The 22,454-nt window shown below is 41.0% G+C and overlaps 1 protein-coding gene across 2 annotated transcripts in view; it reads left to right on the top strand.

Annotated features, from left to right (window-relative positions):
• Positions 1 to 22,454, top strand: part of LOC139814305 (beta-1,4-glucuronyltransferase 1) — a 56,109-nt gene that overhangs the window by 23,638 nt on the left and 10,017 nt on the right. The window contains exon 4 of one of the 2 annotated variants that reach the window (XM_071780479.1): positions 6,043 to 8,259. The exons of the other annotated variant lie outside the window; for it this stretch is intronic. Within the exon in view, the coding sequence (XP_071636580.1) occupies positions 6,043 to 6,249 (207 nt within the window). The 3' untranslated portion in view covers positions 6,250 to 8,259. Of the gene's footprint in view, positions 1 to 6,042; positions 8,260 to 22,454 lie in introns of those variants that run through there. 2 annotated transcript variants of the gene reach the window in all.

Below are 22,454 nucleotides of genomic sequence, written 5' to 3'. Positions count from 1 at the left end.
ACACTTGAGCAATTTTTATAAAATATTATTTTTATTTTACTCGTTGAGAATAATAAACATTTCAATATTATTTTTATAAAAAAGATTGTCAAAGATTGTTCTGTGGAACGGAATCTCGCGAACAAACGGGTGGCCAAATTGAAGAGAGCCGTTGCGGTTTACGCCGCAACTAGAGAAATTGGCACGGGTCTCTCGATGAGATTGCGTCAACAAAGCTAAACCGTTGGTACGCAATGATTTCGCTGAACCGCCCGAAACACGTCGGTACGTAAGGAATTCGCAGCGAGCTATGGGGGGTTCTTGAATATCAAAGGGACACTCTGTCTTTGAATTTCGAGCATCGGGATGCCACGAGATCCTTCCGCAAACGGTGAGGATTGAGTCGCGTAGCATGCGCCGGCGCTGATTTTAGTCAATATAACAACACGGTAATTACGTCACGTCTAATTTGCGAGATGCATAACGTGGCGCAACCCGGTATGCATTCCCGTTGCTTAGGCTGTGACACGTAATGCATTGTGCACGGCAATACGGAGGCAAACTAAACCTAAACTTAATACTTCAATCATAACGAAGAAACATTTGTATTACGTACGGTATGTTTCATCCATAAATTATTAGGTATTTTCGAAAGCCTTCAATATGGAGAAACTAGAAAGGGGTTGAGTAATGTCTATCATGAAAATGTAACAGTAATACGTTTAAAAATACGCGATTTTAGAAGTCGCGTAATACATTCAATGCTCTTGATTTCTTTCGAGCAATTTAATACGACCCCAATTTTCATCGCGTTGTCCAAACTGTCTAATATCGGCGATCCATTTCGATTAGCAGACGAGAAAGGTAATAAAATATGTTGGATATTACATACGTAACGCTGCATGGCCTGTCATCTGGCCGATCCTCGACTTTTTCGAGCGAAATCGAACAGGAGCTGCCGTGACGGTGGAATGAAATAAAGAGCGTGAACTGTCAGTGTGGTGTCAGGATCGTAATGGTCCGCAGCGATGATAGTGACACCGTCCATTCGATACCGAAGCGTGAAATTAACCCGAGTGCATTTCCCCCAGGTACCAGGAACGTAAGCTTGTCGTCCGCGCGACATGCAATTCCATTTTTGCGAGAGAGCGAGATGTACCGCGCTCATGTTTCCGCTAGTTGTAAAATTTTAACTCGCTGCCGTGTGTTTGAACGTACCTCTTTGGGTCCGGACGTGGCGATGCCTCCGACGTGAAATAAATAAAACGTCAAATAAAACTCACGAGGCACGTTATGAGTTTATTAATCAGCGCGAGCGACTGCCATAAATTACACTTTTTTTATAGACAAACTTATGCGAGTTATATATAGGATCAACGTAATTGATTTTATAATATAAAAGATGCATGTGGAATAAATCATTTTTATGTTTTTTTCTGAAATAAGAATTTGTTATTGCAGAATTAATTGCGTACTATTTAGATGTGAGACATCATATTTTATTCATCGTGATTGTAAAATATAATAGCGGTACGTTCTCTGTATGCAATCGCACGTACTTACAAGTATGTAGCCCGATTATCTGACGTGTTATGCAGATGCATACACGGAAACGCATACTCACGATTAACGCAAATACAAACCGCGCCACATTAGTGACTCACTGCAATATTCTGCGTTATCGTTCGAAAGCTGCAAACGGTTGCCTTATCTCTCTATTCTCTCTGCATCATTATAACGGTATAAATTTATACGATACAATAGGTAACAGTTTTATATAGTAATGTTTTTATATGTACATAGTAGCTCATTTTCTCAAGTTTTGCTATTTGTTACTGGCTTTTAGCAGCAGGTTTCCGGTGCTTTAGCATTTACATGTACTATTCTCTATCTCACTTTTCTTGCATCTTTTATAGCTATGAAACTTATTGCTTTTTTACATTAGCAATAAAAATTATTATTATTAAACCATAAATTTCTAATAATTAGAAAGCGATTGTAAAATTGTTACATTCTCTTTACGTTCCTTTTATTTCCTAATTATTAATTTCGTTCATAAAAAAGATGCATGAAGAGTAACGAGTATTTCGAGAGGAAGAGCTAAACGTTCTTCTCATACTTGTTAAAAGGGCCATTATGAAACACACAGAACAGAAGATAGATTTATGTGGATAATATATTCCCCCTGCTTCTTCTTGCATAATACTTCTCCTCCGCCTCCCGTGTACTCTCTCATTATTTATTTTTTTACGCACATACGGTGCCGTCGCGACCGCCCTTTGAGTCCTTTGAGCCGCGTTGGAAGAGAGATCGCGCGTCGAGTTCCGCAAATTGTTCATCCCGCCGCAGAAAAGTTTCAACGGGCCGCTTCGCCGCGCACTATTTTCGCATCCTCCCGGGAGCTTTGACGTGCATTATGCGTTATCGCGCGTTCGCGATTCGCGGAATGTTTTCTACGTGGCCACGACGGTTAGTCGTCGATATTACGCGCGGTGGTTCGAAAGGTTCGCGTCGCGGAATTCCAGGGGAGCAAGTTTTACGGAAAGCACGTCGAGCTCACATCGCGAGTTTTCCCTCCGTTTTCGTATTGTAGCTTACGTCGGCACGCACTATCGCGTACTATACGCCCATTAATGCCCGCGGTGGCCGTTGTACATTATGCATTACCCAATAATCGTCGCGATGACGAAAGTTTCGCGTGCAAACAGAAAGCGCGCGCCACAGCACGACGTGCTGGTATGCATTCGCGAGCGGTATCATGGCGCGCATAAGTTCAGCAAACATCATTACGTCCCGCGACTCTGTAACGAATGTGAGGCCGCGGGGTTTGTTAATTAAGAAGATACGTCAGCCTGCCCGTGTTGTTTAATGCAATCTGTTCCCCGGGAAACCCTCGACAAACAGTTGGCCGTCCTCTCTCTCTCTCTCTCCGCAACTCGGGGTTTGCGCGAGATGTGCACTTTAGCCGCCTCCGCAAGAATGTGATCTGCGCGCGAAACTGAAAGGAATTTATTATCTGTCCAATTAAGACGGATAATTATGCAGCGGTGTCCACCGCGCGCTGGGCTGCGCTAGCTTGTTAGTCGTATAATTCATGCGGGAATGTCATGCATTCCGTGTTGAAACCATCACGGATCAGACTTGTATCATTTCTCATTCAAATCGCGTGCTCTTGAAAACGTGGCGCCCTAATTACGTTTTTATCTCGAAATTTTTTCTCGCCATTATTACGCTGTCGTACCTCGGTGGAATTTCCATCCTTAAACGTATATTGTTCTCGTATGTATCTTTTATCGAAAAAACATTATTTTTACACATTATTCCAATCATATTTGTTATAATTATATTCCTACAGTAAAATTCTCATCAACAGGCGGAACGATTGATAATTACTCATTAATATTAATCATTCGAAATGTTTCCGAGAATACAATTTCGATTCTCGTTACGCACTACCTCGTTACGTTACACGAGCGTTCCGTCACCCTTTTGTCAGGTTCGCGGCGTATCACGTTAGAAGCTTTCATGGCAATTGTGACGGGACCGGACTCGAGCAAGGAAGGAAATCGATGGGGGTTATAAATGAGAATCGGTCCCGCCAATCGCGCGACGGCGCGCGGCGGCGTATATGTTTTGGCAGTGTCAGCACTGTAGTAACGTGACGAATTGTGTGCATCCATTGCGACACGTACTGCGGAGACAATCCCGGGGCGTCGCGACGCCTGTCACACGCATGTCGCGCCGTCGTTACGTATAATTATTCACGGAGCCACGTCTCCAAGATCTAGAACACGGCAGATTAGATTCTGTCTATCAATTTCATCCGACGATGTAATCCGCGTGCACTGCTATCCTCGTGGGTTACTGCTTCGTCGCGTTAACTAACAATATCCCCGCTTAGTCTGTCCTATTATTATCCAATTAATACCATTATTTGTCATCCGCTCAATGTGTTCCAATTTTGATCTGTCATTTAGTTTCTAATGCGATGAGGATCTAATTTAGTGCTAAGTCCGCTGTACATTCTGCCTCTTTGAATTAACGTGATATATTGTGATCGCTTTGTACTCACGATGAATAATGATATTAGTACGTTCGACATAATATACCTATAACAAACGTAATATACTTTGATCGTTTTGTACTTACAATGAATAATGATATTGATATTGATAACGATATTAATAATTCGACATTCTTATACATCTCTTCTATTATTATTAGATCTCTATAGATAAAAAAAACTGTGAAATTATTAACTAGTTAATTGAAGTAAATATAAAAAGTAGAATCTTAGCAGGTAGAATCTTATAAATAATCATGATTCATTATTTTATAATAAGCACCGAGTATAGTTCTTAGAGTAATATCTGTCAACATAAAATAAGAAAGCAAATCGAAGCGACTTTACGGTACTTGTGCCGTACGTAGCTCTCGACAGCAAGATGCGTCGTTGCGCGTTAAATTGGGAGGCGGAGAAGGGTCGGTCACTTGATACGAGGTCAATCGTTTCCGACGAGGATGCATTTCGGTTGGGTGAACAGAACATACACAGACATATTCGCCGTACATTGTTACGTGCGATTATTCACGAAGACGTATTCAGACCGGAGGAGAACGGGCGGACCGGATCTCGTCCGTTAGGTCTGTCTGGCTTGTCCCGGATGGCAAACCGAGGAGGGCGAGATTACGACGCCATTCGCTTTTCTCCTTGCTGTCGCGCTGCTTACGCTGTCGGAAACACAGGGCTTCCCGCGAAGATGTCACTATCCGGACGAATATCAGCGGCATGTTCCGAAAGCCACTTCCGTCGAAATGGAACGCACGTTCGAAAGTTTGGCGCGGGACTCGCGCTCATCCGGAAATCTCGCAATGTCATACTTTCGCGGAAATACGTTCGCCGGTCGTACGACTCGTCGGTGTCTGATACGTCGTAAAGATCTATTTGGACGAAATAAGTCTCGACACAATGCCACATCTACCTATCGTGCCAAAGTTCTATCACTTTTTATGCGCGCGTAGCTCTAGCATTTGTTATACGACTTTATATAAACCAATTCCCTTACTAAAGTAATAATTTCTCCTCTAATAATTTGACTGCTTCAGCTTTTCTCTTATTTTCAGAAACTTTGATGAAAGATTTTTCAGAAAAATTGTGATGAAAGATATTAAAGATCGTGTAAAATTAATCAGAGGATAATGTGATTTTATTTATTCGCGATTGTGCATTCTTGCACACTAAATCGATATTTTGGATAAAGCAGAGCCATCTCGGTTCTCGACAGGTAATAATGCCCCGTTCATCAAACGTGTCTCTACTATCGAACGTCCCTTATAAGAGACAATACCGATATATCACCGAGTATTCTCGCGCACATATTCACAGGCGAGACGCATTGCGACACGTGCTCGTATTAAGATTGTCGTTTGCGCCGACCTAAACGTCATTCCCCCGGCCCGGGTCGTATGCCACAGGAATGACGGGCATGCATGTCGCTCGTTTCGCACACATGCACGCGCACGCAGATGCGCGGCAGGTGCACGGCGGCTTTACGTAGACGCTCCGCGTTTATTACGTCGCGCGCGCGGCGGCGACGGCGGAATCTCCGCCCGTCGGAGTTTCGAACCCAGAAACACTCGGGGCTTCGAAGCTCGAAGCGGGCTCGTAAAGAATCCGGGCGCACTCGTTCCGCCGTTCGTCTCCTCCGCCCGCAGTTGCCGCAGATCGACGCAGAATTTCTCCGTTGTTGCACGGCTGTTCCGGAACGCGCGGGTCTCGCCCGTATATATAGGAAACTGGATTGGCGAACGAATCCCGCCACCGCACACACCTCGCAGCTCCACGACCACATGACGAATTCTTGTTTTCCCAATGTTGCTTTCGGTCGAGATGTAATTGGACAACGGATAAATTAAGTCGACTAATGTCTAAACGTGGACGATCGATTAAACCGCGTTCGGTTCTCTCTCGGTGCGATATATATATTTCAATTTTCAACGTTAATTTTATTTCAGACGGTAAATTTGTCTCGTGTAACACCGGGCCGCTCGTTTTTCTTGCAGGTTTACGAGATGTACGTGACGGGTTATCAGTTCAAGGTGCTATCGCCGGTATTTACGGTCCACTGGGGACTGCAGACCAGGAAGACCAGGCCCGCTTGGCGCGAGCGTCAAAACAGTGCCAACAGAAAGCAATTCGAGACGTTCAAGAAGGAGGTGTTCGCTCGTTACATGCGAGATCCGTTGAAAATGATGAAGAACACTAACTGACGCAAGGCTCATCGAGGGGTCTCATTGACTTGAGACTCCTCCGTCGTTCACGTTCGTCCTTAGGCTCAACATCGAGGTACCCAGAGTAGAATTAGGCCTCTGACTACTGTCAGTGCTCATCACGTAATGTAGTTAATAGATTCGAAATGTTTCACACATGATCGAACAAGTCAACGAAGAATTCGCCCGTCTAACGTTTCTTTCTTTATCTTCTACTATTATTTCATGTAACGTTACAGTGTATCATATAGATCTTGTAATTTTTCTCTCTCAGCTTTACACTTAATTTTATATAAATCTGACTTAAGGAATCACTTTTCTATTTAATGATATTCCATTTATATGTTATATAAATTTAAGAAGTATTAATACATTCGAATATTCTAAAGCACGTTTACGCAGAATGGATAGAAATTTTTTGCCGAAGGCTGGTCGATCTTATCCTTCGGAGCGGGAACAATAGTGAAACCGTATTAAGCGCAACGATGGAGTGCTCCGGTATGCTCGAGAGAACAGATGCCAGATCGAGTAACCGCGATCGGCGGATTCGCGCTACTTATCGAACCTTCCGGTTCAGCGATTCGGCTAGACGGAATCAACCGCGAGAGCTCTTGTTACTTCCACTCACGATTTCCCAAAGTCATCAGAGACCCGCCATGCGGGGATCGCGGAATAAATATCTCGTCGTGAGTTTCGCGGCACGTACTCGCGCACGACGAGCAGGAAAACGAGGGCAGGGGATCTTAAGTGAGCGTACCTCGTTAGCTGTCTGGGGCTTAAGAGGGTGGCGTTTAAATCCAAAATCGATACTCCGCTTGACGCTACTGGCGTAGCACCCCGAACGTAAAATAAACAAATGGCATAAACTATCACCGTGGCGTATCGTTTCGGATTTGTATTGAGAGAAGGAAGACGCGAATTGTAATTTATGTATGAGATGTCTCAAGTCGCAGTTCCTTCTCGATCGATGGATTCTTTATCTAATATCCAAGTTATTTCTTTCCTAAGTAATTTCTTTTCCTAACAAAAACTAGCACCAATAATCTTTTAATTATAGAATTTTTACGGTTTAGAAAACTTTATGAATTGAAGATTAGGATGAAAATAGACAATAAAAATTTTCAGAAGGTAATACTTTGGCCGAATTTTAATTTAAGGTACGATTAGACTAGACACTTTCACGTAATTAAGTCGACTTGAAATAATTTGTAGATAACGGGAAATAAAAAGAATTTGAGATACTACCGTGTATAATCGAGTGGAGAATAGCAAATATGGAGTGAATGGAAAGTAATAATTTTACATCGTCGAAACGCATCGCGCCCAACGAGTCAAAGGATCGACGATATACGTGTGACATCCCGAGGCGTAATGCACGCGTTTCATTTAGCAATATAATCAAGCCGCTTCGCAGGATGCGCGCTATGTCTTTACCTTAATATCGCCATATTTGCTTTACGTTACGAACTTACAGGATTAATTATGTTGGACGAGATGTCACGAGATTTGCAGGCACGTATGCGCGGATGTGGTCTCCATTTGCTCGCGCGTTGTGTAAGCTCAACAGCGACAACGATTGCTCAATAAATATCACCGTTGACAACGTTTTATCCGATTGATCCTTAGATAACATGCTCTCATTCACTCTTTTAACTGACATGGTATATGCTTTTTTCAGATTTTTGTTCTAATAACGACTTAAATAAAATTTTATGTTATTGTTCATGCTTAAGAAAGCTTGCAATAAAAACGTATAAATAGGAATATATATAATTTATATAAATATAAATAAAATATATATATTTCAAGTGTATAAGATTTTTTTAAATGTATTTTAACTTTTAAAACTACAAGATGAAACTGCCGATGTCAGTTAAGAGTCGAAATGTCAACGTTTAATTTAAGACACAGAGTTATCTTTATATTGTAATGTTTTTACTGATAGATGTATAAAATATAGTGTATAGATGGTGTTGTGAAATAATAAAATATAAGAGAATTATAAAACTATATACTGTTGTCTTTCTGGTCGTTACGATGAATTCGGTGATGAGAAACGTAATATATAATGTACTTTTAAACTAATCGAAAGATAATTTTAAAATCCTACTTTTTTATATCGATGCTTCACGAGATAATAATATTCCATGAAATCTGAATATATCAAATAATTGATTGAGCTATTTTATTACAGGCAAAGTAATTAAGCTAATATTACAGGCAAATAAATTTTGTTTTCTATTTTATTACATTCTGTCAAGCATTTCTGTTATTTAATTATTTGTAACATATTTTCCCTCTATATATTTTTTCTTCGGTATAAAAAAATTAGATAATGGAAGAAGTAACTTTTATTTATATCAAAACTTCTTTTCGGCTTTTCGGCTTAAAAGGAAATTGTATTACGAGATGAATACGAAATCTCGTTTTTCACACATCAACATGTGATGTCTCGAAGACAATAGCACCGCTCTCGTATTATGCGGTGTTGTTCCGTAAGACAACATTTGACTCTCTCGTTCATCCCCTAATCCCAAGGAGCTATATCCTCTACGCAAATAATCCGATTAAGTATGGCGCTATTGCGGTTTGCGAGCTAAAACGCGTCAGTTTTTTTTTTACGGTTATCTGGAACAATCCCGTGAACGTTCTGAACGTTCGGCAGTTAACTCGAATAGCGGATACAATAGCTGACAATAAAAAGTATCTATATATAGTAAAACTTCACCGAGTGTGTGGGATGAAAATGCTAACGATCGGGCGATTTCAGGGTACATTCCGACGCGGCTCTATGGCGCCAGGTTGCGGCGCGTAGGTACATTTTATCGTGTTACCGCAGTTGCATCGCGTGTCATAGGTGTCGGCTTCGAGTGCATGAGACTTTCGAGTATACCGTGAAGAGATATCGAGAACACGTGCGCGTTTAATACATAAGGAAGCTATAAAAATGCGCGAATATCTTCGGGGATAGATTCTTCGACGGATCTGGAGTCGATTTTTTCATAATAAAAATATCGAAAGACGACATAATTCTCTAAAAATTTTAATATTAGAGAAAAGAGAGAGAAAGGAGATACCTTAATTAAAACCTATTGCGAGTTAAAGTTTTATTTTCTCAGAGTTGTTCATTGCTGATAGCCTTCAACTTGAAAATTATTAGCTTTCTATAATATTTTTACAAATAAATGCTCGAGCTTTGTCAGCTCTATCTCTAAAATGTTAGTCGGACTTTCTGACACATCTTGTGTACATAGAGATAAACGATTCCGTGGCTTGCTTTGGGCGCATATGACTTCCGCGGAGATTATTTATTCTCGATTTCTATAATCGTATTTGTGAGGCCATTTTGATGCGAGGGAAAGCATTACGTATATCACGAAATCTTTCCTCCTGACAGTTTTTCGCACGTCAGGAGAGTTTTCGTAGTCGCAGTTACGTCTATGCACTCGGTGACGTAACTTAACGTTTACGCTCGAGATATAAACCATTTTCCCGGCTTTCCCCGCGATCGTTTCGGTTTAGTAAAGTTTGTTTACGACTATCGTATCTCGTTATGGAAGATCGGGAAGGATGCGCGCGAGAATCCATAGTCGTAGTCGTAGTCGTCGTCGTCGTCGTCGTCGTCGCTGTTATCGTCGTTATCGCTTCTTGTTGGACCAACGTACGCGCTATCCTTGCTGTTGTAAAGGATTACCGTGCATGAGAGAGCGGAAGTCCTTTAAAGGGAAAAAATGCGGATTTACTTACTTCGCAGCGCGCCGAACGCAAGGAAGAAGGAGATTCTACCACACCGCATGCGCTATATTATCAACGTATCCTCGCGTATATACCTCGCCACTTGTGTGTATCGTTAATCCTGGGACGAATTTCTTGAAAGAGCACGCGTCGCACACCACGGTTTAAGTATAATATATTCCGGCGCAAATGTTAAAGCTCTCGTTGTATATTCAACGCCGTATATACGGGTATATGTATATGCTCATTAATAATCATAAGAACGCAGAAGCGCATCTCTAATTGCGTAATAGTGATCATGGTGATTAGAATTTGAAGAGAATATTCAGTTTGGCTGATGAAGAGACGAGATCGCTTCTCGCAAAACGAAACGACAAAAGATAAGAATAATTGTCTATCATCTGAAATTTATTATTCGCGTCTCGCTATCGAAATAAAGATTTTATTTTCTGTTCTAATACACATTTTATTGAGATAAACTTTCCATTATTATTTAAAATGTTAATGTAGATACATGTATGTCTTATACAACCGTTTGCATTTAAATAATTAATAAGAAACAAAGAAAAAATGGACTTTGAGTACGGCTTGCTTAACGTTATGTAAGATTTAATTAACATTTCAATACAAAGTTGCATTTAATATTTTCTATTTGTTCTTTTTCCATTGGGTTTTCATATAACGACAACTTAAGCGACATAATAGTCATACTTATAAGCAGCGACGATCTCTTACTTTTCATGCCGCCGCGGCGCACTGATTCGGTTCGAGATGGCTTAATTTTCTAACACATACCTTCTTGAGATAAACTTTTTTTTAATTACTATTTTAAATGTTAATGTAGATATATGTGTATCTTTATGTGATGGTTTGCACTTGTATTTAGCGTTTAAAACGTTTCCTTCTCCGCTGCGTTTTTATACTACGACAGTAATTACGCAACGTAACAGTTTTACTTAAGGAGCGATGATTTCCCTTACAATTTTCATGTCGTCGACTTGGTTCGGGAATGGTTTAATTTTTTAACACATGTCTTCTTGAGATAAATGCTTTTTTTAATTATTATTTTTAATGTTAGTGTAGATATATGTGTATCTTTGTACAATGGTTTGCACTTACATTTAGCGTTTAAAACGCTTTTTTCGCCGCTACGTTTTCACATTATAACAGCTTAGTTAGACAATGTAATAGTTTTACTTAAGCAGCGACGGCCCCTTACACTTTTCATACCGCCGACTCGTTTCGAGAATGGCTTAATTTTCTACACGTTGCCGGCTATTTAGCTAGTTCTCTGCCAGTTTGCACGAGTCTGAGGGAAAAAGGGGATGTTGGATGATGTGTGCGCGAAAGGGATTCGCCGCGGGGCACGAAGGATGCAGACAGAACGGCAGATAGGACGCGTGTATGTGTACCTGTAGATGCGATACCATATAGGTGCGCGTCGTATAGGTAGATATTACGCGATACACCCACCTACCCCTGTACCTGACTGAATTATTAGATTCACTCTCTCGACTCCTCGTCTCCCGTTTTTCTTGTCGTAGTCGACTTGGTAACTTTTTTCCCTCCTCCGCCATGCCGTTTCTCTCTTATCCGCGTCTGGATTTTTCTATTAGACCCCTCAAAGAGGCTCGAAAAGGTACGCAAAAAAGAGTCGCCCCGTGAGAGAAAAAGCTACCGAGGAATGTAACGGGGATATTAAAATGGAGTTTTGAAACGGTTTGCGTGTCGACCTGCTGCTGCTCAGAAGACTAGCGGTTTTAAGATTAAACCATTTTGCAGGATGGTGGCGAAGTGGTGGAGCGTAAATAGATTTTTCGTTGCATTCGGTGTTATGCCTGATTAATTCATCACCGAAAGCCGTTCACGCAATTTATCTGTGTTGCCGAGTAATATTAATCTTAGAATACTGATATGAAATTAGTTTCCAGAATACGGCGTTATGTTTCATTTACATAATTAAGAAAGAAATTATTTAACATTTAATTACAGATCTATTAGTATTAAATGCGCTCTACGTAGAGCAATGAATTGACAATCGGAGGAAATGACAGATAAGTGAAAAGAATCTCCGAGAGAACGTATGGAAGGAACGTCACGCGCTCGGGAGAGCGAAACTCGTCTTCAAGCGCTCTCACGATTCAATTCTATTTCGCCCCGTCAGATGTTTGACGCTTGGTTAAATTCGCTTATCGGCACTGTCGCGAATTTTTCGTTGCCGGTTCCGAGGACAAGTTCCGGGCGCACAGATTGCACCATCCTCGCGACTCGCTAAGTTCCATCTCGAAGAAGCGAAAATTCTCGCTCGCTGGCAGATAGAATTCCAGTTGTCCAGTTCTGACTCGAGAAGTTTAAAATTCGTTACAATAGTTTGCGCGTTGCATTAACGTTATATCTGTCAGCAATTTTTAAAGTATCGAGAGTATCTCGTCGAGAATGATGAAAGTGTAGGAACAAACGGGTTGTTAACTTGATGTTGTTGCAATCGCAGTTTTTAAGTAATTAAGAGATCCCGGTAGCAGCACACGGTAAGCGAAATAGCCGTATAACGTTAAGCGAACGGGTCGCTAACGGGTAACACCGGTAGCCGGTGTTCCTATCTAACGTCGCCTAATACGGGGACGACTCTAATCCCGTCTGATCTTGAATAATCTGAACTAATCTCGTGCAATCTAACGGCAGCTTTCGGCGCCGGGTATGAGCGTCGGTGGAATAGGTCCGTTTTCAATTAGAGGGAACATTTTGCTGATGGCGCCTTCCCCCGCCCGCGCCGCCCCTACCGGCTTGGATGTCTGCCGAAACTTCGTCCGGATACGGAAGGAAGGTTTACGGATACGGATGCCGGTGGGAATCTGTCAGTAGGAGCAATCCCCATAGATAATCGCCGGATTATGCAACCGGATTAGGATTTTCTACAATGCGCGCGTGCGTGCACAACTTTCTTACGGACACGTATCTTACCTTGATTAAATTTTAAGCGCGATCAGTCGAGAGGTATAGTCTCGCGTAATCTTTCACTTTAATAAAATTTCACGCGTATTTTCAATGTTCTCTCTTCGCTCTCTGTCAGATATAGACATGAATAGTGCAAACTTCGCGAAAAAGCTGTGTCCATTTGGAAATTGCCGTTCATCAATTGTACCTTTCTCGGTAGAACCGCCGAGATCGAAATGGAATGTCAAGCTGATGTTTCGACATATACTGCGTGCATTGTTTGAGCAAGTTTTTGTTTGCTAGCGACTGTTCCTGATTGCTAACGGTACATACAACGGGGCTGCATACGCTACTTTTTTCTCAATTCACGGCGCATTTCAGTAGCATTGCAATCAATCTCGGATTTTTATAAAATATCGCGAATAAAGTGAAATTTAACGATTTTCTAAAACTCCTCACTTTGTTCACTTGTTCCTTTTATAAACGAGAACGACAACTTACGTAGAAGATGCTATATTTTTGCAATAATCATTTCCGCATATCAAATATAATTTTCCTCATTACATTCATAAAAAATTCATTTATGCACAATACAATAACATTCAATAAGAGCTAGCAAAACTGATAATTCACTGTAAAATGCACGAAGCTTTCAACACGGTTGTTAGCGGTAATATCTTGGCGATGTCAGTTAAGGATTCCGATAGGCGACGCCCTTCGACGTCAGATGATGAAGAATGGTAAAGGCGAAGTCGCAGCATAATACGACACCTCGTTATTCGTCGTCGACGTGATGTCGGTTCCCCGCGCGCTATCAACAGCCGCTCCGGGTTGACTTCGGCGTGCGTTAAACTTGCATGGCACCGTCGGATCGTCGGAAATTTTGGAGATCTGACGCGGACACCCGACGGAACTTTTTGAAGTCGCAGTAGCGATAGCAGTCACGAAACTTGGTACTTCACGTCTCGGGAGAGAAGTTGTCCTTCTATATACGCGATCCGGGGCGAAGCACGTGCGTGCTATCTCACCGCGTCTTCTTAATCGAAATATATTTTCGCACTGTGTTGCCGTTAGCGTTCATATATAGTAGGAAATACACTCAACTTATAGATGCCTTCACACCTTTCTAAATAACAACTATTTTCAAGAATAAACACATACATAAATATATGCAATCGCATCTATTATAGATATGCATGCATTTGTAATCAAATTATGCGTTCGTTCTATCTAGAAAGGAAAATGATAAAGCAATATTCAATTATTGCAATTAATATTAATAAATAATAAATGTATATATGTATACGTATATATTACATCAATAATTAATTGATATTGTAATTATTACAATGTATACTAATTTAATTTTAACAAGTGAAAAAACTCCAACGACTCTGCAACACCAATAAAAAAATTAATTTCAATTTTCTTTATTTTTCATTTAGAAAACAATTATTTCTCTGCTTACTTTTTTCAAATTATTTTTTTCCAGACACGTTTTCAACTCGAGGCATTTCCCAGAAAATATCAATTTTTAACACAATCGCGAAAATATGGTTATTGTTATATGCTCCAAATTTAATTATTTTTAAAGTTTTACTTAAAATACTTTTCATTTGAAAGTACAATAATTGTCACATTATAAATAAATTTTGCGTTACAACCGCATTACGTTTTAATATGTGTATGAATCAAATTCTGCAACTCCAAGTTTTTTGTATCATTTTTGGGCTGCTATAACATATGTTATATTTTCGTTTGCTTTTTTAATAGATGGTAAAGCATTTCTCTGGCAGCTTATGACATGAGTTACGGGTACTTTTCACAACGTACATTGCATAATTGTACATTGTAGTGGAGAAGAAAGTATTTTTCCCTTAACAGCTGGGTACGGAAAATGATATAAGCAAAAAAAATGCTTTAATCTATCTTCGTAATCCATTTTCCAACTGTGACTTATTTTCTACGGATAGCACCTGCTCCCTGCAATCGTGCACGTCGGATTCTTCCCGAGTCTTCTTCACTCTTCCACATTAATTTACCGCATCCACCTTCTTGCGATTTGATTTCACAACGACAGAATCGTCTCCTCGTGATTCGCGCGGATCGTAACTTCGCCGTCTTTTTCCTCATTGGATTTTGAGTGTCAAATATTTGCGGAGTCTGACGGGGAGGGGGGAGGGGGGCAGAAGGGGACGGAGAAAGGGACGGGCGATCACGAGATCGTCCTCTAGATTGCACGGGGATGCGGGTGATCAAAAGTTCAGGACAGTTGAGGCGGAGAGGATGCGAAGAGGACGGCGTCGTACGACGTCGCGACGACGGGAATCGTCCTGCAGAGCCGGTAGACGCTTTGGGCGCCTGCAGGACGAGAATCGTTTTGTAATTGATAGGAGTGTTTGTTCGCGTTTGTAAATACCATTCCATTAGTGCCGCCGCGAGCACGAACTACACGAACTTTGGCGCGCACGCCAAAGTTTCGTATTTCCCGGAGCCGGAAGTACGACTAATCGTGCCGCTGCTGTCTGCCTTCCCTCTGCAACTCTCGCGAGTACATGATAACTATACACATAATTCGATGCATCATGCACTTTCTTTTGTACGCGTACGAAGACTGCAAGAAATGACCGAAGTGACAAGAAGTGACCGAATCGCATTCATCATTTTGAAGCTAATTGGATAATTTTCTAATTGGATATTTAATGAAAATTAAATAGTTAAATTGCATTTTCATAAATGTCAATTAATGTTAGGTAACATTTAACTACTTTTAGAGAGAAACGGTCCTAAGTAACTAATTTAAATTTAAATTTGATTTAATTTTATATAAAATTTAAGTCGTTTTAAAAATGAGCAAGTTTTATTTCATTTTCTCTCGCTACGATTTTCGAAGTTATTATGAAAGACGTAAATTGTATATTCTATATATAATATATGTAATCATATTGTATATAATATTCAACATCATAACTGTATCATATAGGAGAGGCTAAACGGATTACGGTAATCATAGTCCAATGAACATGACGCTAAACGTGAGCGCAAGCTGAAAACGCAGTCTATTACGAGTGACCTAAATTGATTATGACTTTTAAAGCGCTTTATGTAAATGAAATAAATAATAAATCGATAATAGATCGAAATAAAAAGGCATATTTTTGCACCGGAAAATAAGACTCATTTACTTGTAATTATATATAATAAATGATCTTGTAATTATATATAATAAATGGAAATGGAATTCCCTATAATAGATATATATATATATATATATATATATATATAGATATAAATTATATACTAGGTTGAAAGATTCTATATATACTGTATATATATCAGATTGTATTTATCCTTCATTCTACCGTGAAATAAATATTTTACAAAATGAAGGATAAATATAACCTAATATACAAGGAAAAAGTGGACATAAATACCGATCGCTCGTTTCAACTGAACAATGCCTCTGGTTGGTCGTTGACTTTCGTCGAGTAGCAACGAATGCGCAATTTCGTCCGCACAATTTCGGGCTAGCTCAGCCGAGAACGTCATCCCGACGCGAATTTTACGACTGATCACTCGCGGAGCCTCCTCTTTTGTCACGTTCTGCGCCGTGGTTTTCCCGAAAGAAAAACGGATCCTCGGATACGGGTTCTTTCGATTGGAACGGATGAAATTCCATTTCCACGGAATTTCGCGTAATTTCTTCGAAGCACTGTCGCGTATATGTCCTGAAAAAGGCGCTATTCTCCCCGTTTCAGTCATCTTTTCGAGATGATGCGAGATACGAGGTGGTATCTATTAGATATTATTAATCTTCTAATTCTAATATATCAACATTTTCTAAGGGATTTGGAAATATTCGAATCGAGTCTGTGACAAAAATATTTTTGCCTTTTTAACTTTATTTTAAATTTCGAAGATTTTTAGTATCAAATATTAATATGTGAAAAATGTAATTTAAAGTAAATATCCGAATTTCTATGGATTAAATTGTTTTTAGTCGCTGATAAATTGGATTACAGAAGTTATTATAGAAGTTCTATCTCTATTGTAAATCATAGATCGCAAACGGCGATTAGAAATTACGCCAATTCTGAAAAATGTCAAGAAAATGCGAGCTGGCTGGCTGGATCTATTCGCGAATTCTCGTCCACCGGAAATTCATTCTAGGCCGTGCATCATATAAACTCACGATACTTGACTCGGCAGTGAGTAATTAAAATGTAAATTATGCGATGTGAGAGAGAGTAAACATGTTTGCACGCATTGCAGCCAAGTGCAGCCGGCGTCGGAAGGATTATCCATTTATAATGAAACTCGACAATGCGCGTGTTAATGTCGCGATGGGTTTATGGATGTCGTGCCTGAAAATCACGCGCCAAAGAGGTATGACCTACTAATAAAGGAAAAAAATTCACCTGTTCGATTAAAATCTTTAAAATCGATTAAAATCGATATGAATCAATAACAATATCTCATTTTTTACGTATAATTTATTTTATACGCGTGTAATTCTAAAACTACCTTTAAAACGATTGCGCGATGCATAAAGCGAGAATTATTTTACTTTTCAGCGAACTTACACACTGACAGCGTTTTTGACGATTGGCGTTTTATACGTTACGTCTGCGCTATCAAAAGATCCATGGCCGTATTCCACGCGTTTTGCCCTTTTCGTGACCCAGAAAAAAAATTCTCGACACGTTCACCTCTACGTTTGCGCTCACATCTGTACGCGATATAAATCGCGCGATGGTTTTTTTCATAACCCTCGTGCACTCTTGCCGTTCTCTCCCTGCGCATTTCCGCGCGGTCCTGCCCGCTTTTCATCGCCACTCGGTTTGCCTCGTGGTTCCTCTTGTTTCCACCACTACAGTCAAATAGGCTATTCCGCCGGTTTTCGTACTTCACCGGGACGTAATTGCCATGCTCAGGGGGAGACGAAGGAGTTGGCTGTAGGACGAACGATCGCGTAAAACGCGCTTGCGACGATATTCGCGACGATAATAATTCTGCGTTTGGCGCAAGTAAATGCTTTCTCCCTCTCCACCCCCTACCTCGCTCTCTCTCCTCGTCCCCCTCTTCCTCCTATAAGGTACTAAGATGTGTCTCGGTTATAGTGCCTTCCTCCCGCTTCCCAAGTTCGGCGTCGAAACCCTCCTTTGTTTTCGCCACCGTCTTCACCTCGGGGCGACAGGAGCTGCGGTGCTTGCTCTCGTGCGCACAACACAATGATAATCCTGTTATATGGTAGCGTGTCAGTGACGGACGTTCCTTTGGCGCAACCAGTATACTGCTTCCGGCTCGTCAAAGTGCAAGAACCAGGAAAGGGCTGTGTCAATATCAGGATTGTTTGATGTGGATGCTGTCTCTCAGCTATATGTGTTGCTTTCAGAGCGTTACTCCAGTTTGATATTTTATTTACGTAGAAAATTCTGTATTGTTTTTATTAAGTTCGTCAGAATTCGATAAACTCGCCGTTTTCCTCTGTTACTGTAATTACGTCTCGAAGCTAAAGAATTTTTCTCTAATTAAAAACCGTGATAAACGATAATAAGTAAAAAATGGAATGAGCTTCACAAAACGCTTGGCAAAAATTTGAGAAATGGTAAAGTTAAATTTATATCCGACTTTTTCAGCTCTCTTTCAAATCGATATTTTAGTTTTATTTCCCGAGAGCGACAAAAATCAGTTACACCGAGGCCAAAATTAATTAACGCTGGCGGAACCGACTCTTCGTCGCTTCAACCAGCTTCCAACGTTTCAAGCTCGAACACGCTTCACGTATCGATTCGCGTCCTCTCTGCTCTGCGCACGTTATTAGAAGTGCACCGTACCGAGACGCAGTTTGCTTAAATTCATTCGGCAGTTACTGATAGAAAATGCCGGGGTGAATTTGGTAGCGGCACGTAGCGGCTTATCGGTAGGAGACCGGCTCAACCGGATGCGAGAGCTGGGAGTTCGCGGCCAGCCATCCGGTTCCACGAGGTTGGGGGCCAACCGAGCGGTCATCTCCCAGAGGCCTTGTACTCGGAAATAGACTGGGTTATGTATATATAGGTCCTGCGCCGTAACTCTGCCCGGAATACCGGGATAGTATTGATAATGCACGGCCCATGCCCCTTTGCGTTTACGCCGCGGGTGCATGACCCGGCCCGCGGTCCACCCCCGTTCGGCATTGGCGATTCTTCATATCTCCCCGGGCCACATATCTCCCGATTTTTGCCCGGCGTCCCTGATCGCGGTTAAAGTGCCGATTGTCATTCGTGCCGGGAAAATCGATCGCTTAGTTAAAATATTTATTCGCTTTACCGTTCTGTTACGTAGGCGATATTTATGATGTTAGAATGGCTGGCTATTCTCTGACCGCAAAGCTTTTGTACGACACTTTTATAAATTTTTAATTAACGCCACAACGCGAGAGATGGAAAAATATAGCGCGAGGAAAAAGATTATATTGTAAAAGAACCAATAAAAGGTCGTTATACAATTACATCTACTCGATTGTTTCCAAAGATATTTCTGGCGCAAATAATGGAATAATTAGTACCTACATGTATATTTTTTATACGGAGCTTGTATGAGCTTATGAATGCTCCCGCCGGTGTATGGCCCATTATACGTTTCCGTAGCGCCTTCCTTTCCTTCATTTTATTTCTTTTTTTTTTATACGGCCGTTCGTCACGACAATACGAGCGCGCCGTATTTCTCTCGAGTGTTTTTCGCAGCCGTAGTAGGTAATTGTTTACTACCGTCGTATCGTACCGGCCGTATGATGGTGATCGTGAAGTCAATTTTTCTCCGCGCGCTCAATGCCAGCGTTCAGCAGCTTCGACGTCTTAGCTACGAAGCTTACAACAATAAAATTCCGTATCAAACCTTGATCACTTGTCCGAACGATAAGACGATAGTCTTCCCTGAACGATCATATCTCTTTAATTAATAGATAATAAGAGTACACATCTGGCACAATTGTCGTCGTAAAACAAGAGATAACGGAGATCGCGATTCTTCGTATATAATGTACTGATAATTATTAATTTATAAAATATATTAATGATCATTACTAATATGTATTCGTACATTATATCAATAATTCTCGTAATGAAACATTAAATATATTTTTAAAATTTTTTATACGCATATGTAAACTCTATTAGATGGAATATTATGGAATATATTAATAATCATTAATAATAAGTAATATTATATTTGTAATTATTAATTAAAAAGTACAAAATATACGCAATTTGAGCCATTTTTAACCATTCCATACGTAGTAGTTAAAAATAATAAAATGTTATCCAATTCAAGGTATTGGTTTAAATAATCCTTTAAATATTTCATCCTTTAATATATTTAACAGTGTATATATGTATATATTTTATTTTTTATACGCATCTGTAAGTTCTATTAGAAAGCAAATGTATCTCGCGGACGTTAATGCTAATTCCGACAGATAGGTATACAATCAACATGTACGGCATACTTGGATATATCAAAGGCGGGCATATACGCAGGCGTCGAAACAATTAAACCATACGAGCCAATTTAAGGGCGTGTTTATTCGGCGCGGTAATTCCCGTATGCGGTCGGGGTATGCGATACAGACGCGGGAGAGAGTTAATCCCCTGTCCATTTGCGTCGGGCAAGAATCTCACTTACGGCCATCGGCGCGGACCCCGGCATCGTCGCGTGAGGAATTCCGTATTAAAAGTTTACCCGTCCTACCCCCTTCGGATAGGGCGAGAACGGGCGCTCTCTCTCTCTCTCTCTCGCTTGCGGGAGAGGGAACCGGAATTCCGTTGCTGCGCGGCAGCGCCGAGGTACCAGGAATTCTGTAGTTACCTACGTATACCTACGTTAGTCGCCTCCTGTTTCGCTTCCCCGTTCCAACCCTCCGTTCCGGTCCCGCCAGCCCGTTGTCGCCGTAGTGTAAACCGGACCTTCTGACTACCGTCGATGGAAATCGAGACCCTTTGACATCGTACACCGCCCAGGCGTCCACGGGAATATTTTTCCGCGCTTGACTTTTATCCGACGCTGTTCCGGGGAAAATACCGTCGGCACAACGATGACGCGGACGCCGTTGCATTCTCCGGCGGAACGACCGATCGCCGTTCTCTCTTTTTCTCCCTTTTGGTTTACATCTATCCGCCGTGAAAATACATGATAATTAAAAAAATTCTGTTGCTCGAGTCACTTTGATGGAGAAGATCAATCGGCAGACATCGATTTAACTCTGTTGCCGTGTAGAATATCTTTCTGAGATATGCGCTTTTTTTATCTTCGAATGTGTAGGTGAATTTAATTTTATCTCTTCTATATAGATAGATTAATATTAGAGTGTCTGATTTAATAAAGTCACGTCTTGAAATCTTTGCCACTCACATTTGTCACGAAGGCGAAACCGGGTTAGAAGTTTCGCATATAATTGCGTTACGAGACGATTTAAGTTTAGAGCTGTCAGATGAATAGATACGGATGTGAAAACGGCGTTTCGCGACATAAAATTTCCCAAAGTGTCAGATTAGTGTCGATTTAGAGAAGGTAAATAGGATCAAGAAATCGCGAGGGTAATTCGATTTCATTGGACAAGCAGCGTGCATTTACATCGCGCGTCTCGCCAAGTCTGGCCGCTGGTCCGCGTTCGTTTGCATTCTTTTTACGGCGTTACAAACGAAGGCGTTATATTCCAGGCATCCGTATCACTTGCGAAAGCGCGCGCTTCGCTGTATTCATCGAAGCATGGAATGCATGCTACTGGTACAGGTATCTATCGTAATAATTCCGCGAGCGTGCACGCGCGGGCATATGCGCGCGTCCGAATATTCGCGGCGTTCGTATGCTATCGCTGTCGAACCGTATAAATCATCGCGGAATAACGGGCGTATATGACGGTAACTATTACATTTCTCGCGACGAGATACACGCGCGACCCTTTTCCTCGACACATTACGACTGTCGTCCCAAGTAAACCGCTCGATGCTCGACGTATCACGGCGCGATGCGATTGGACGTTCGCCCGTGTTTGCCTCTTGTTATTGCGATCGACTCAGTTTACTTAAATCAAATCGGTTTCTACGACGTGTTTACGTTCTTTCGGTGTATCTATGTCGATCAAATTCTACCCGTACGTTTTGCTCAATGGGGGAAAAGGAAGATAGAATATTGTCGCACCTTCGACAGAAAGAAGTTGCAATTGCTAGAAGTTGATTTTTCAAAAATAGGAATTAAATAAAAAAAGTAAAATTATACACAATATATAAAATAAATAAATATGCTTTTTCGGAGGGATGTATTTCCAGTCAAATAATAATAATAATAAAAAGAAATATGGCATTTGTGCATATTTTTTTTTCATATGGAGAAAAAACAACACAATATGACATGAGTGCCGATCGTACTTGATTTAAAATAAAGTATTAAACTATCCCGATGAGTCGGGCATTCTTGACGGGAATTCCGTCTGCTTTATTTATGTATATTCTCATCGAATTCCCCGCGCTCCTGCAACCGGCAGCAAACCACTCTCG

Source organism: Temnothorax longispinosus, chromosome 6 (assembly GCF_030848805.1).
Source record: "Temnothorax longispinosus isolate EJ_2023e chromosome 6, Tlon_JGU_v1, whole genome shotgun sequence".
In the NCBI taxonomy this organism is placed as follows: domain Eukaryota; kingdom Metazoa; phylum Arthropoda; class Insecta; order Hymenoptera; family Formicidae; genus Temnothorax; species Temnothorax longispinosus.
This window is presented reverse-complemented; position numbering and strand designations above follow the sequence as displayed.